The sequence below is a fragment of the Chroicocephalus ridibundus genome, chromosome 14 (assembly GCF_963924245.1).
Source record: "Chroicocephalus ridibundus chromosome 14, bChrRid1.1, whole genome shotgun sequence".
NCBI lineage: Eukaryota > Metazoa > Chordata > Aves > Charadriiformes > Laridae > Chroicocephalus > Chroicocephalus ridibundus.
In genome coordinates, this window is record NC_086297.1 from 9879914 (window position 1) to 9895553 (window position 15640).

The window sequence follows — 15640 nt, forward strand, 5'->3', positions numbered from 1 at the left end:
GGAGGGGGGGGGGGGGGAGGCGGGCGGCTCCGCACTGCCCAGCCCAGCGGCAACTTTTTCCGCAGTTTAACCCAAAAAGCAGCGTCGTCCTCCCCCCCCCCCCACCGCCTCACCACCACCCACCTTCGAAGTCGGAGATGATGCCCTCCAGGTGGGCGTTGACGGCCGGGTCGGCCATGGCCCCCCGACTCTGCGGGCGGGTGCGCCGAGCCGCCGCCGCCGCCTCCTGCGGCCCCGAATGAATGGCGGAGGGCGAGCGGCTGCGGCCGCCCCCCGCCCCGGCGGGCAGCCTGCCATGCCGCCCGGCCCGGCCCGGCCCGGCCCAGCCCAGCCCGGCCCGGCCCCCCTCGCCGCCCACTGGCTGCTCCCCACGCCCGTCACGCCGCCCTCCCCCCCCCCGCACCGCCCCGGGAGGGGTGGAAGAGGCACCCGCGATACCCGCCCCCGGGGCAAACAGCATCGTGCAGGGCCAGGTTTGTCCCGCATCCCGCCCCCCAGCCTGAAACCCGCGCCCGGTGTCTCCTACATCTCGCACCCAGGGATGCCCCACGAAGGGACGGCACCAGCCGGGAGACGTGGGTCACGCCAACGATGCTCTCAGACACCGATAACCCCTTTGCTTTTCCATTTTGCCCTTGTTTGGAAAAGCGCAACTCCCTCCACCCTCCTCTATTTTTCTACTTTCTCAAAATCAAACCAGAGCAGCGCTAACCCGTCGCTGACAAATCCAAGCCACTTCTGCAGCCGGCTCTGGAAAAACACCACCGAGGCTGCAAAACCTGCCATAAACCCCAGCGTGGATCTGGGCACGGCTGGTGCTGAGCCCCACGCTGCCACAGCTCGCTCCTCTCCTCTCTGCCCAGCAAGACAAGTGCCACCTCCAGCCATCGACACCAAGACCCTTCCCTGGCACTGCCGCCTTCCCTCCACCTCTCCCACCCTCTGGGACTGTGCGTCTCTCTGCTCCTTATCTGATGTTTCTCCCTTCCCATGTTGATTCAGATCCTGCCCTCCTGACCCTCTTTTTTTATCCTCCCCGCCCTCTGTTTTAGCAGCATCACTTAAAAGCGATGATACCCACACTGAAATGTGTCCAGGCACATCAACAGGAAATGGAGAATTAATGGGCTGGGGTTTTAGTCCACTTTGGGCGAACCATAAAGAAAAATTATGCAAAACGGTAGTACTGTTACCGTCTATTACTGCGGAAAGTGCATGCTTCATCACTTATGTCACACTTTTAATTTTACACTTCCAAAGTCTGCAATTACCACAGACTCCCCAAGAGTGTACACGAACAAGAAAATGAAACCAACAGCACCGCTTTCCCAGACCGAAGTTCCAGGTTTTCCACAGTGTTAGTAGCTTGTGGTTTTAATCCAAGGAAAGGCATTACTTTAAAACATAAGAACTGCTTAGTCTTGAGAACACACCTTTAGAGTAGAAGTATGGTATTTTGAGGTAGATACAGTGGTTTTCCTCCCTTTTCACAGACAGCAGCGCTCAGCGCTTGCCCTCCGAGCGATACCAGAAACCAGCACACCACAGCAGTGCAGAGAGGAACGGGCTTTGCACCTCTGGGCGATCGCAATATGGAAACGTCAGTGCCTCCCCCTGCACTACGCCGTCCGTAAAGCCACCTTGCACGCCTCCCTGAACGCCATTCCCTGTTCCCGGTGCCATCGAGGAGAACAGGAACAAACGTGGACCTGAGTCCCCGGGTGTCGGGTCCCTGCCGTCCCCACACGCTCTGCAGGGAGCGGTGGCGACTGCCACACTGCACAGCACCACGTGCTGGCTGACCCGCACTGCTGGCATCTATTTTCGAAACGAAATGGGTTTATTTCTCTCTTCTCAAGTGCTCCTATGCAGGTCACATCCGCAATCCATTGCAAGCAGGTAAAAATGTAGCTGTCAATAATTAACTTTAGTTACTGAGCGAGAAGAAAGCTACTGTGTTAAAAACTGTCGGTAACTCCCTTGCTGGAGGATCAGAACCTAGATTAGCCTTTTCCAAAGGCTGTTCAAGCTCACCACTCCGGTACGCTCTCATTGCAAGGTTGTAGAATGGATTTAAAGGGGGGGGGGGGGGGGGGGGAAGGGACCGAGCAAGACAAACTCAAAATCAATATGGTAAAAATAAGATTAAAAAAAGCAATAGGGTCAATCTGAGGAAGGACTGCACGCATTTTTGACGTTCAGAGTCTTCCCCCCCTTGCAAACCCTTGCACTCTCTGAGCTAGGTCACATGGGCATCGGTGTGGCACTGTGATGGGGACTCTATTTTTTGAGGTCAACCGGAGGCAAGAAGTAGTGAACCACTAGAAAAAACCCTATTGTTTGATGGACTGTAAGCAGTGAGCGTCACGATGACGTCTGCCGGTCTCATGAAGCTGCTGAAGAAGCTCAAAGCTCTTCAGCAGTAGAGTTTGAGGCGGTTTGGTTTGGTTCCCTGGGTCACTCTGCGTTTCCTAAGCGAAGACCATGTTATCATCCTGGAGCTAATAAAGGTTCAGCAAATCAACTGGCCTAGAGGAGAGCCCCAAGAAGTGTGAAATAAAATATCCGGACTGTAAGTAGGAGTTCGTTTTCATTAAAACCAGCTGGTTAATATTGCACCCATGTGCACCTAAGGCACTTGAGAGGGGGAAAGGAAGATGGAAAAGTACAGCAACTAAAGAATAACAAGAATATCCAGAGCTCTAATAGTAAGTATTTAAAGCAGGAAGGTATGTAAACAACTCACCCACAGCACATAACCCAAGCGCCTGCTCGTAGAGGAGGAGCAAGCTTTCCTCCATCTTTCTCTCTCCTGGAGACTTTCTTGCACCTTTATCTGATTTAGCCACAGTCAGAGGCATGGCTTCACAAGAGCGTAAGACCCAAAAAAGAAAAACAATCATCCGCTTGTCCAGTCTCTACCTAACAACTAAACACCATTTCCCGAACCCAAAAGCTTGTGTGTGGAGAAAGGCGGGCAAACCTGGGGAGCTGAGCACCCAGCCAGAGGGATGGAGAATCCACCGCCTCCCCTGGAATTTCTTTCTGGGGCTCCCCGGAGCACAGCACATGCCCTTGTCGTTCTGCTCGTCCAAAGACAGCTCGGGCACAGGCCCTGCTTTGCCCTCGTCTGGTAGATCGAGGAGATTTATGATCCTGAGCCTTCTCCTGATGAAAGATCTCCCACACTGATCACGTCACCTGCGTTCCCTTTGATAAACTAATCAGGCTCTGCTCCTCCCGTCTTTTGCGTCAGGTATTTTCTGCAGTCCCTTAGTCATTTATCTGGCTTTCCTGCTCCTTTCTTCCAACATCTCACAAGTGTTTGCCATTGAATTTTTATTTTAATGAAGAAAGAGAACTCGCTTTTCAAAAGGAGGAGAGCAGATCACATCTCTTCTCTTGCTTGCTGCTCCCCTTGCTTACACAACCAAGGGTCTCACTAACTTTTTATTGTGTCAGAGGACTCACCTCAAGCTCTTGGTCAGCTGAGACCTTCAAGATACTTGAACACAGTAACTGCTGTCCAAGACACAATCCCTGTTCTGCAAAACCACCAGCTGCAGGAGGGGTTTAAGCAAACGACTTTCCTTGTTGTATTACATTACAGTGGAAATATTTCTTGTTTCCTTACTAGCCCAGGCCACCAAGGGCACTGACTGCCCAGCCCTTTTTCCTTCACCATCACTCTGCTCTTCAGATGAGCAATAAACTTCCTGCAAGGTTGTTTTGTTGGCCTAGAAGTGATTTCCTGCCCCCCAAAACGCAGTCTGTAAAATCTGCTGAGCACTTAGTTACAGCTACCAAGCTAGAACTAGCTTGACACCACGACAACTGGCAGAGGCAAGAAAGCTTGACTCTTGTCCCCTGGGTACCTTATCTCTGGGCTCTCCTGCCCTCCAGGCAGTGATGTACCTTGAGCACTTCTCCAGATCACAGAACAACCTCCTCCAGAAGCAGCCAGTGCCAGTCACTGCCCTGACATAGGTGTAGAGGAACCACCGTGCAGAGCAGATCTAGAAAATCCCTTCAAGGAGGGGGGGGGGGAAACAAGAGAAAAAACCCCAAGGAGATGGTAGGTATCAGTGCTAGAAGATCCCTTATCAAGACAGGCTAAGGCAGAAAAGGGACTTTCCTATCCAGACGCATTGTAAACAGCACCGTACAGTTTCCTTGCAAGCTGCTAAGAATGCAGTTTTTCAGGCAGATTTTCTTCCTCCCACAAGTAAAGGTTTTTCTGAACCTGCGCAGCTCGTATCGGTCTCACGATCTGCTGCAGTCATGAGCGTCAGGCTCGGTTAGACTAGGTGGCATGAGTCATTGTGGCTACCAGAATCTTAAATTATCTCCTACGCAAAAAGCAGGTAATTCATCCACAGCATCTTCCCTTTCCTCCTCCTATTTTAATTAGAAAACAAAACTCTGTATTGAGTCTGGCCTCTTCTATAAAATGCTTTGAGACTTACTGACCAAAAGTACTATGTAGGAGCAGCTAAATATTATTATTAACCACCTAATATTTCTATTGAGAGTCCAAATAACTTTTCTTGCTGCCAATCACACATGAAATATCCTTCCCAGCCTTTCCGGGTAGGTGGAGTGCGTGGGTGGAGGCACCATGCGACACCAATCCCCGACACCTGCGGTGGTCCCGCACCCCCACGGCATCGCTTCAAGCCGAAGCACAGGGCAGCGCTGGCTGCACCCTCCATCGGCTGTTGGCAGACGGGCAGCACCAGTGCAGGGTAACAGGCAGAAACAGACGTATAACGACCCAGACGTGGCAGATTTTGAAGCAAAGGAATGGTGAGTCACATCTCTTCTTTCTAAGCCAAAAAAAAAAAAAAAGAGGCCGTTGCAATTACCTTCCCTTCCTCTCCTCTGCTCCCTGCACCCTCTGAATTCTTGGGCTTCTGCCCAAAAAACACTTCTGTTTCTAAATCCACCAGGAAGAAGCACAATGATCTCCAAATTACAGGTGGGGAAACTGAGGCACGTAACAGCCATCACTCGGAAATAGGGAACTGGCAAGTAGTAAGACCAGACCCGGCTGCGGCAGTGACCTGTGCCGAATCCGGCCCCAGCTCCTTGGGAAGTGCCAGTGTTAGTGGGGACAGGGATGGGGCTCTGGAAGGAAAACCAGAGACGCAGTTCCCATCACCTCCGCCCATGCTTTCGTGTAGATGACGGCATGAATCCAGCCCTGCTGATTACGCAGGAATTGTCATGAAAAAAGGGCTCTTTCCCAAGACTTCAGGCTCTTCCTGCTTCCGAAGGAGTAGGAAATACAGCGAGGACGGCCGCAGTTCAGTGCTAGTCACACTTCCCTTCCTTTGCAAGGAAACTAAGATCATGGGAAAAGCGTAAATAATTCAAAATCGCTTTGCTGATTTGAGATTTCTGGATAATTAACTGATTTTCTTGATAAAGGAAACGTGGCCAGATGTCATCCCTTAGTGCCGCAGGGCTAGCAGAGCCGGGGTACTGCACAGAAAGGGTCGGATAACTCTGAAGACTGGATGAAATCTGGAAGAACGACGGAAGGTGAGAACCTAAAGGGCTTTTAATAAAGTCTTTCCTCATGAAAAGTGCATCAGCGGGAGGGGCCTCGCTGCACCGGTTGGTCCTAGCATGACCGTGAGCCACCAATGCCATGCCATTAAAGTAAGCACGCTCCTAAAACGTAGCAAATGAGACACTCTCAGCAGCAAAGCAGAAATCACTAGTGCTCCATCTTGAGCCACCCTGGCTACCCAGCATCAGTAAAAGCGAGCAGAAAGGAAGGTGGGGAGGGGACGGGACTGCTAGAAGCATCACACACAGATACACCACAGGGGAGAGCTGCTGCGGGCAAAGATCACCGTTGCCACGGGAACAACCAAAAAAACACCTATTCAAACCCAAACATGGTTATGATAGAAACAGGTCAGTAAGAGCTGGAAAAGGGAAGCAGTTTTTAACAGTTAGTGACGGGAGATATAAAGGGACTGCTGTGAAATCAAGGGGGCAAAAAGCCAAACAGGTTTCAAGGTGGGGCACAGCTGCTCGTAGGAAGTACGGTGTGACATAGGGAAGGAGGTGGTCCCCCAAGCCTACAGCTTCTCAGATATTCACTGCACAAACAGGGGAAATGGCAAACTTGGTGTTCTGGGACAACCCCGGAGCTGAGAGGCCCCATGGGAGCTGGGCAGGTGGAGGAACAACCACAGACACAAGGTCCCCGCAGCCTCCTCTCCCCACCTCCAGCAGGGAGACAGCTATGAAGATCAAGGCTTAACTTCCTCTTAGGTTTAACTCTGCTAAGTCACGGTGCGGAGGAGGTACTGGCTTGGTCTTGCACAGGGCAAGGGAACACATAACACGTGGCTACGCTGAGCAGGGCAAGTGGAGGACCAACATCCATCCTCTCACCCTGCTTATCGGAAAACAGAGCCAAGACTTTCCTGCGCCTCACGTGGGCAAGTTCTTGATGGTCCCCAACACCTCCCCTGCCTCCACAGGGACAGATGAAGCCGCCGTAGGTTTCCACCAGGGCTAAGGTGGGATTCAAACCAGCCACCCAGTCCCACTGCCTGCCAGCAGGAAGGATGCTCTGGGTTAGCACCCACCATGCTTGGATCCAGCAGCGCGGGGCTGGGCTGGGAGGGCAGAGCTCTGCCCCGCACGAACACCCTCCCGCGCACTCCGAGCCTTGTCAGCTCCAACACCCAATTTGCGCATTTACCCGCTGATCTGCACGCACGGGACGAGCTCACTGCGGGCTCCACCGACCTCATGCCGGAGCCCAGCTTGATGCGTTTCACGCCGAGGGGGCGATTCCGGCTATTGTGTGTGCCGAGAGCCTGGAAAAGGGAAACGCCATCCCAAGCCCGGGCCAAGAGCATCGCCCCAGCCCCAGCCAAGCACCCGTCCAGGCGCCCTGGTGCTCCTGGGAGGGCAGGGGGGCACCGCACTGCACCGGGGGAGCGGGCTGGCAGCTCTCGTGCCGGGGAAGGGAAGGGAAGCACAACTCCCTGGTGGTGATTAAACGGCGGGGGACGCTCACAGGGGAAGGAAATGGAAAGAGGATCAGGAACTGCATCTGCCCCAACCTCACACGGTTAAAACAAACTCAGTCTCATGCTCTTTTTTCTTCTTATTTAATTTCAGGTCAGACTTTCCTAAGAAACTGGGAGGTGCAGTTTGGGATTCCAAGCAGAAAACCGACTTAATTACTTTAATTATTTTAAAAATATTCATTATTAATTACTGTATTTTAATACTAAGACCAAAACAGGCACAAACCCCAGCATTGCGTGACAGCACACGTGTTTTAACAGAAACGAGAGGCTTCAGGAACCTTGCTCATCCTCTAATGCGTTTAACACACACATGGCACAGCACGTTTCCATTGCAAAGCCGTCCCGTGCGGCTGAGGGTGCCTCCGACTCCAGAAGAAACTGCGGTGCCTTGAGCTCGAGGGTAGGGAAGACCTCCCCCCCCATTTCCATCGCCTGCATGCTGTGGCGGTTGCAGGGGGATAACAGGGAGGCAAGGGTCAGCCAGAACAACGAACCCCCTTGGAAAGAAGCCATTTCCATTCCTTGCAAACTTCCCAGCAGGCCCTCATTAGAGGGAGAATTTGCAGGAATAAACAAACTGGCAGCGCTACGCGCATGCACTCCACTTCCAGATGTGCACGTCTCATTTTCACGTGGTGTCCGAGGCAGGGCTGGGAACTCCATCCCCGCACAACAAGGGGAGGAGGCAGGGCACGGCCCCCGCTCCCCATGCTGAGCCCACCCCCACGGGTGCAAATCCCACTACGTCCCACACCCCCACGCACACCCCGGCTGCCTTGGGTACCATCCTTCATCCCCGCGGTGCTCAGCATCCCTCTGCCATCACACGGGGCCACCGGAGCCCCGCGGGACCCTCCCATCCCTGCTGCAGAGCGGGACGTGAGCCGGGAAAGCGGCTTTTACAGCCACTGCTTCTGCTGCTTTCTCAGCCGCCTGCTCACGACCTTTTCAACCCAAAACTTTCCAGTCATAAATATACCAGCTCATGGCAGGAAACTTTGCTTTTCTTATACTTCTCCCCTGCTTCTCAGCGAGCCCCTTCCAGCAGCTCGCATTCCCTGCGCCAGCCCCCGGTTATTTCTCCCTGCTCCTCTGAGATATTTCAGGCACGCAACAAAATCTGCCGCAGCACAAGGACCCTAAAACTCCCTGTAAAGGCTCAGGAAGTGCTGCGAGCTGCAGGTCAGGCCTCGGGAGCAGCTGTACCTCCTGCTCTCCCTGCTTACCATCAAAGGTTTTATTATTATTATTCCTTTTTTGACATAAACCAGTTTGATAAGAACAATTCCCAGATGGAGCCGCAGCCCCACACCCACTCAGCTTCCTCCGGCCAACACGGACACAGCATGGGAGCTCACGGACAGTGGGAGAAGGACACAGGGACAGGCGGAAAGGAAGGAGAGGAAGAAGGAACACAGTTTTCCCTTCCTTTTAAAGGCTTTGGTAAATGCCAGTGAAACCTCCGGTGGCGATGCTAAGGTGCGGCGGTTGGTGTCCATGCAGGGCATCCCCTTTGCTCCAGCTCCACCACGCAGGGATGGGAAAGGTCCACAGGCATTGCTGCCGAAATCCATGAGCTGTGCGCTCCTGTCTCTGTGCGGGTGGGAATTTGGGTGCCCCAGCACCACCCTGTGATGGTCTGGCCAGGGGACCATGCCCACAGCTCCACCGCCTGCACTGCCGCTGCCCGGGAGAGATTGGCAGCTCCGACACAGGCTCATACATAAAATTAGGCAAGATCGGTGCTGTTAAACTCCTGGGCTCGGGGAGTGCCAATGGGAAAGAGATGGGCCAGCCTGGACCCGAGGAGGGATGAGCTGCATTCAGCGAGGGCAGGGTCTGCCTTGGGTTTTACATCTCATTAAACTGCCCTCTTGAAAAATTCACTACGCCTCTTTCAGGCTTACACAAAAGACACGACCAAGATCATTCCCCACTAACCAGATCCCAGCGTGGCCGAGCCGTGCCGGGCAGCACTAAAGGAACCCCGAGCTGTGTGTTCAAGGGATATACCCCAAATACGGGAGGCAGCCCCGGTGCTCGGACTCCGGCTGCCTCTCCTGCTGGAAAAACAGGGCAGGGCAAAGGGGACCGCAAAGCCCCCGCTAACCAGGCCACCCATCAGCTCCCAGCGCACCAGCCTTAGCACCCCTGGGTATCTGAGATGTGGTGGGGAGCAATCACAGCCTCAGCTGCTTCCAGAGATGCAGAAGTTGTACAGTTGATTTAAAAAACTGGATCAAAAAAAACCCAAACGCCTGATTCAGCATGCAAGCTTTAAGGGGAATTTCCTTTGACACCCCCTTTCACGTGCTCAACCACTTCTGCTTGTCCCAGCTCTCGCCGTGCACAGCCCCAGGCCTGCAGGCTCCCCGCCGCAGGGCACTTGTTTCTGCTGAGATTAAATCATTACCGCAGGAGGGACCTGATGCTGTCACCACCACCCTCAGGCTCACCCTGTCTTCTCGAAGAGACTGTCAACACCAAGCCTCATCCAGGGCAGGACACCACTTGGGCTTCCCCCCATCCCTGCCTGCCCCAGCGCAGCTTTCCAAGAGCCATCTCTCGGCACGAGCCGCAGCCGGCCCATGCGGCTGGGAGATGCAGCCCATTTCAGCCTCCAGAAACAAAAGAGAATCCAAAATTTAAAAAAAAAAAAAAAAAACTAAGTCAGTTGGGAGACGTGTTGCAAGCAGGCCAAAAGCAGGGGCCGTCCAGCATTTGCCCTAAATGGGAAAGGGGCCCACGAACACGCCGGGGGCAGAGCACCAGCCAGAGAGAGACGGCACCAAGCCAGGAGGGAGAGGAGGAGATTTACAGCGAGCAGGACAAGGGGGAGAGAAACTCTCCCCCGGCAATCCCCCCCTGACAAGCACAGACAGTGAAACGCTGGAGGTGGGCTGAGTTTGGGGGTCCTGGAATAGGGCGAAACCCAGAGACGCTTCAGCAGCATCTGGGTTGCCATCGGCTGTGGGACACGGCCCGTTCCTGGGCAGTTGTACAAAGCATCTTGCTGGAGGATTAGCTCTGCCACTTTGGGCTTTAAAGGAGGACTGCGGAGTCCAAATGTCCTGAACGAGCAGAGCTGGGTCTGTTCCCTCCCAGTGACAGACGGGGCTGGGTTATCTCCACCTGCACGCAACCCATCCTCTGTTTACACACGTAACTCCTGCGGCCAAGCCCAGCAGGGAAAGGGGAACAGACCAAATTCCCCTTCTGATGAGATGCGGCCACCTCCATCGCACCAAGCCACGCCACAAAGAGAAGTTCATCTGGTGCTCGCTTGCCGTTATCGCTCCTGCCATCTCCAGACTCCAGGCAGGCTGTGTCCGCTCGCCACCCCACCTTGCACGCTCTCCGGTGAGCTCAGCCTCACCGCGCTCGCTTTTTGTTAATACTTCATCTTAATTTGCCGTGCGAGCGCCTGTAACAACCACACCAGGTCAGGGAGCGTTGGACTCAATGTTCCACCAACAGAATTAAACTGCCCTTGTTTAGGAGAAGTTAAAATAAGGTAGAAACAAAATCTGAAATGTTTTTCCTTATAAAGGAATGACAGGAGGAAAGTGCTGCGTGCACTAAGCATCAGCCTTTCTCGTTCAGCAGGGACTGGCAGCCTCTCTAAGCTCAAGAGATATTGTTATTCCCAAGACAAGTAACCACGGGGCAGACCAACACAGCGTGCTTATGTTAACACAAGGGAATAAATGGCCAGACCAAAAGAAAAGGTCTTTCCGTACCTTCCTTCTCCCCCTGCCTCCAGAAAAATCCCCCTGCACCACAGTACCCCCAGTTTGGTTGGTTTAATGACCAGGTGATGTTCCCAAGAGTCAAATAAAACTGCTCTGCTGCCTCAATCCGGTGCCCAGGCCCTTGGGGAGCAGCTCATCTGCACAAACAGGACCTTGGTGGTTCAGCAGCACCCTCGCAGGAGAAGACGGACCTTTAATCTCTCTGCAGATGCGCACCATTGCCACCAGCTCCAGTGCTCCAGCCACAGGTCTGCACATCCCCTGCCAGGGACATCTCATCTGCAGCTCCGGCTCCACTTCTGTAGGTGGTTTCTAAACAAGTCTTCTCCACAACGCTTTGCTGGTAACCCTCCTGCCAGCTGGAGGACAGTCAGCTATTTCATACACTGCTGAGAAGTGCTACCAGCCCAGAGCAGCTCTGGGTGCTCGCTCGGAGCCACGGATGGTGACCCAATGCAGAAGCAGGGCTGGGCTCTCCCCATCCTCACCATCCCCTGCCCAGCACAGGCACTCGCCGAGGTTTGCGAGCACGACGGCAGACACGCTCTCCTGCAACTCCGGTGAGCCAGGCATCGTGGAAGCAGCGAGAGGCTGATCTGCACATAAGCAGTCAATTACTTGGAGAAAGAGATGCCCACTTGGTCACTTGCCAGCCTGCAGACAGATTTAAGACACAGGGGAATTGAACCTCCGGTCCAGATATCGCTGTGGCCAAACAGGCCACCTCCTTTACTGGCCGCTGGGAGAGCCCCTGGCAGCACAATAAAAGGAGTATTTAGTAAAGCCACAGACTTGCTTGAAAAAAAACTTGCGGATGATGAGCCATTTTGCAGCCAAGCTTCATATAAACACGTTGATAATGATGTTAGCATCAGGGCTGGGGATGAATAGGGCTGCACGGCAACAGCAGGCCCCTCTGTCTGCCTCAAGAAAGCCCCTTTCTTGCAACGCACATGTTTAATCCATGATCTGTGTCTGCTGCCAGCCACATTCGTACTAAAAATCTGCTCACCTCATCTATCTTCTACGTATCCACGGATTTAGGTGAGGCGGGAGCGCAGGCAGAATTGCAGGGCTCGCTCGCAAATTCCGCTCTGTTCTGTGCTGTCCTGCTCTTCGGCGAAACCTCCGTCCTGTCCTCATTAAACGCCTTCACCAGTTTAATACACAGACGGAGGTCAGCGGTGCTGCGCAGACACAGCACCCTCACGTCAGCTGTGGCTAAAAGCTTCAGTGTTTCGCAGCTTTGATGAGGCCCATCTGAAACAAACTCTGGGACATGACGATCCATTTCTCCGCCCTGTCCAGGGGACACATCTGAGCCCCACTGTCTCTCCGGGCAGACGAGGCTGGGGGACACCCTGGCACCAAAAGCCAACGTCACCTCTTGCTCACAGGGACCCTCCTGCACACCACGTCCCCTCTGCACCTCTCGGAGAGGGGCTGTCCCACCTCTGCTCTGTGGACGAGGAACAGCCTCACCAACCACGCCAAGCTGCTCATTAACTGTGATATGAACACACCAGCAACGGCATCAGGTCGTCCTTGGTCTGCTGAGGACAGTATTTGGTTTGGGACACTTGGATTTGCCTTTGGTCACGTTGGTGCAGCCCCAGAACAAAGCCTCCAGGCTCATCTCTAGCTGATGGGTCTTGACTTGGATGTCACTTCAATTCGCATCGCTCAGCAGCTTTGCTGATTGCTTGAGAAACGGCAGGTTTGTGTAGCTCCCGGTCCCCGAGCTCAGTCAACCATGTGTTGACTACAGTCAGCTTCACAACTGCACAAGAACAGACACCACGCACTCGTCCTGGCACAGAAGGAGACAACGTCAGCAGAAGCCAAACTCCCATAAGTGCACTCGTGAAGACACTTCACTGAGTTCAAAGAAACAACCCTTCCTCCTCAGGTATTGCTACCACCCTCCATCGTTTACACATGCTGACCAGCTACAACCTGCCATGATTTTCATGGTCATTCCTGTGAAACAATAAACATCTTATTAAAACTATGGAGAAAGCACTCTGCAGCATGATGAATATTCATGCTGCCTTCCACAGTGATGATCCGGGATCCCTGCGCAGTACGAGGTCTGCAAACTCTTCCCTACCCGCTTGTGAGGCACAAAAGCGTGGGAGTCGAACAAGGATCAGTATTATCCACCAAACCACAGGATGAGCTTGCAGGAACTGGCAGGCTGGATTGCCTCCAGTCGCTAAAGAAGGCAAATAGTTCAGCCCGGCTCTCGCATGCCAGATATGTTGAGCATCTGGGGACTTGAGAACACGAAGACGACCCATCCCCACCCCGAGAACCAGGCGGTCTCCCCTCCGCACACCCCTAGCGATACGTGCTACTCAGAGGCAGAGTGGCTCTATCAAACAGTTCTCTTTATTTTCCTAAATTAGGCATTAAAAAGGCATTTTCAATGCAGTATTTTCCTTCTACGTCTAGCAATCTTCTAGCTAATAAAGAGAAGAGCTGGCAAAACTCGAGGAAGGCTGACAAAAGAATCGAGTGAAATGAAAACCTCGTCTTATAAGGAAAGAGCAACCGGAACCTGCCACGGCACCTACACAGCAGGGCACAGCCCGGGCTTTGCCTGGGAGGTGGAAGGGACACAGCGGTCAGTTTGTTACCTTACGCAGCAGAAAGATGCTTAACAGCGGATGAACCGGGCATCTTCCAGGGAGAAACACCCTAAGCCAGACGCAGTTCTAGCTGTCCCATACCGTCTGGGGCTTCCTGAAAAGTTTCCCATCCCAAAGACAAGGACCTCTTCGAATCTTATTACCACTCCTGATCTTTTACACGATGATAACTCTATCTTTCGGCTGCATCCAAAGAGAGAGCGGATATCTATCTCCCTCCAGCCCACACCAGACACCCAAGGACGAATTTCCAGCCCCAGCGGTCAGACCTGTTCAGGATTTACAGGACGTACTTGGTCTGCATTTCCCTTAGGTGCTTCTCCTGAGGGACCTGTGCAGCTCTCCTGGAGCTGCAGCACTGGAAGGTCCCACAGGAGCAGCCACAGCATCACCCCTCGGGTCTTCCCAGAGCTCAATTTTGAGGACAACAAAAATCTCCCAGCCTGGCAATGAGAGCGCCCCACAAGGCGTTATCTGTGCTTTTGCTTCCTTTCCCCTCTGACCTTCACACCCAGAGCTGGAGGCTCCTTGCAGCCAAACCCGCTTGGAACAAGCACTTTCTCAGCTTGAGAGCCAAGAAAAGCCCTCGTGGATTAGAGCCTGTTGCTGCATTTGTTGTCAAAAAAGCACAGAGCGTCAAAAATCACTAGAAGGGCAAGGGGCTGTTATTTATGACCCAGATTTATTGCTACTCCCCTTCCCCGGGGCCCCTGGAAATCCCAAAGTGCCCTGGATTCAAGGCAAACCCATGAAATGCAGCTCCTCAAAGCCAACATCGTCCTTCTCCACTTTCCCGCTCCACCCAGCCCCCAGAAGCTCCCAGAGGTGTGGCATCCCCCTTTTCCTGCCAGCACAGAGATAAACCTCAGCTCCTACGCCTTCCTAGAGAGAAAAACCTGTTTGGGGTGCTGCGGGTGTGCAGGTCCAGCTGCTGCAGCATCCCGAACCGATGGAAAGTCGCATCTGCAACAGGGGTGTCGGAAGGCACAAGGAGGCGAGAGACTTCAAGGTGGAGCTACACAAGCAAGTTAGAACTCCCGAGGATGACCTTTGCTGTGCAGGTAGCCCAGCCCTGCTGCCTCGAGCCTCTTGCTGTGTCTGAATCAGCTCCCAACAACTTCTTCAGCAGCGGCAGGCGCTGGGCTGACCCGCAGCCCCAGCGCATACCCCGCAGCGGGATCCCCACGGCTTTTCCCTGCCCGAGGTGGCTCCCATCCCTCCCCGATGTCACAGGGCTGCCGAAGCTTCTGGTGCAGCTCTGCGTCTTGCACGGGACCATCAGCAATTTGAAGATCGCACGTCCCGGCCCCATCTAGAAAAGAGGGATGTTTATATAACCCTAGGAAAACGCCAAGCACAGCAGGATGGCGAGGGAATACGCTTTCAGCTGCTGGAGTCAGTGGAGCTCTGACAGCCCACGTGAGTCCAGTATCTGCCCTTAACTCTTAAAACTAAAAGGGCAACTTCCTATTTAATGGAAAAACAGCAGAGTCCTTGCAACGTAAGATGTTCCTGTTCACAGATACAGCTGATGAGCAAGGTATTAAATCCAAACGGCCGCTTCCAGCGCTTCCTGAGAGAGACCAGCTCCCCGCAGAGCAAATGCTGCATCTCTGCTGGAAAACACCAGGTTCGTTGTTTGTTTTTAAAGCAATTCCTTTTCCAAGCCAGGAAAAGGGCTGAAAACCAGCCTGGCTTTATTGTGTAAGTTGATACAATACAAATGAGAGGGCTATGAAGTGGATATTTTTGATGGGTTATTTTGATGATAGATCTGACATATCTGCTTAAAAAAAAAATAAAAAAATCTCGTACTCACTTGTGAGCAACAGTCAGTCTCAGAGAGCAGCTTTACAGATATCAGCAGCCCTTGACATTAATTTGCTTCCTTAAAGACAAGAAAAAGCCTTAAACCATCCAAGAGGCAAGTCAGAGACCTCGAGCCCAGACGTAAAGGGATCGGAGGGACACGTGTGACAGTCACTGGGAGCTGGGGACCGCGGGACAGGCAGAGGGGGAACCAGCAGAGGTACACACGGGCTTTGGATGGAGGCAATGCCTCCAAGCCTCATGCACCATCTTAGTCCTCCATCCTCACACATATTGCCACAGACACCGCTGTCCTACGTGGTTTAACACAATTACTATTTACTGTTTAAACGGAGAAGGAAGTGGG

At 53.3% G+C, this 15640-nt stretch overlaps 1 protein-coding gene across 5 annotated transcripts in view; it reads right to left on the bottom strand.

The window, feature by feature from the left end:
* Positions 1 to 15640, bottom strand: part of SEPTIN9 (septin 9) — a 143532-nt gene that overhangs the window by 76031 nt on the left and 51861 nt on the right. Inside the window, exon 1 of one of the 5 annotated variants that reach the window (XM_063351872.1) lies at positions 124 to 346. The exons of the other annotated variants lie outside the window; for them this stretch is intronic. Coding sequence (XP_063207942.1) covers positions 124 to 178 — 55 coding nt within the window. The 5' untranslated portion in view covers positions 179 to 346. Of the gene's footprint in view, positions 1 to 123; positions 347 to 15640 lie in introns of those variants that run through there. 5 annotated transcript variants of the gene reach the window in all.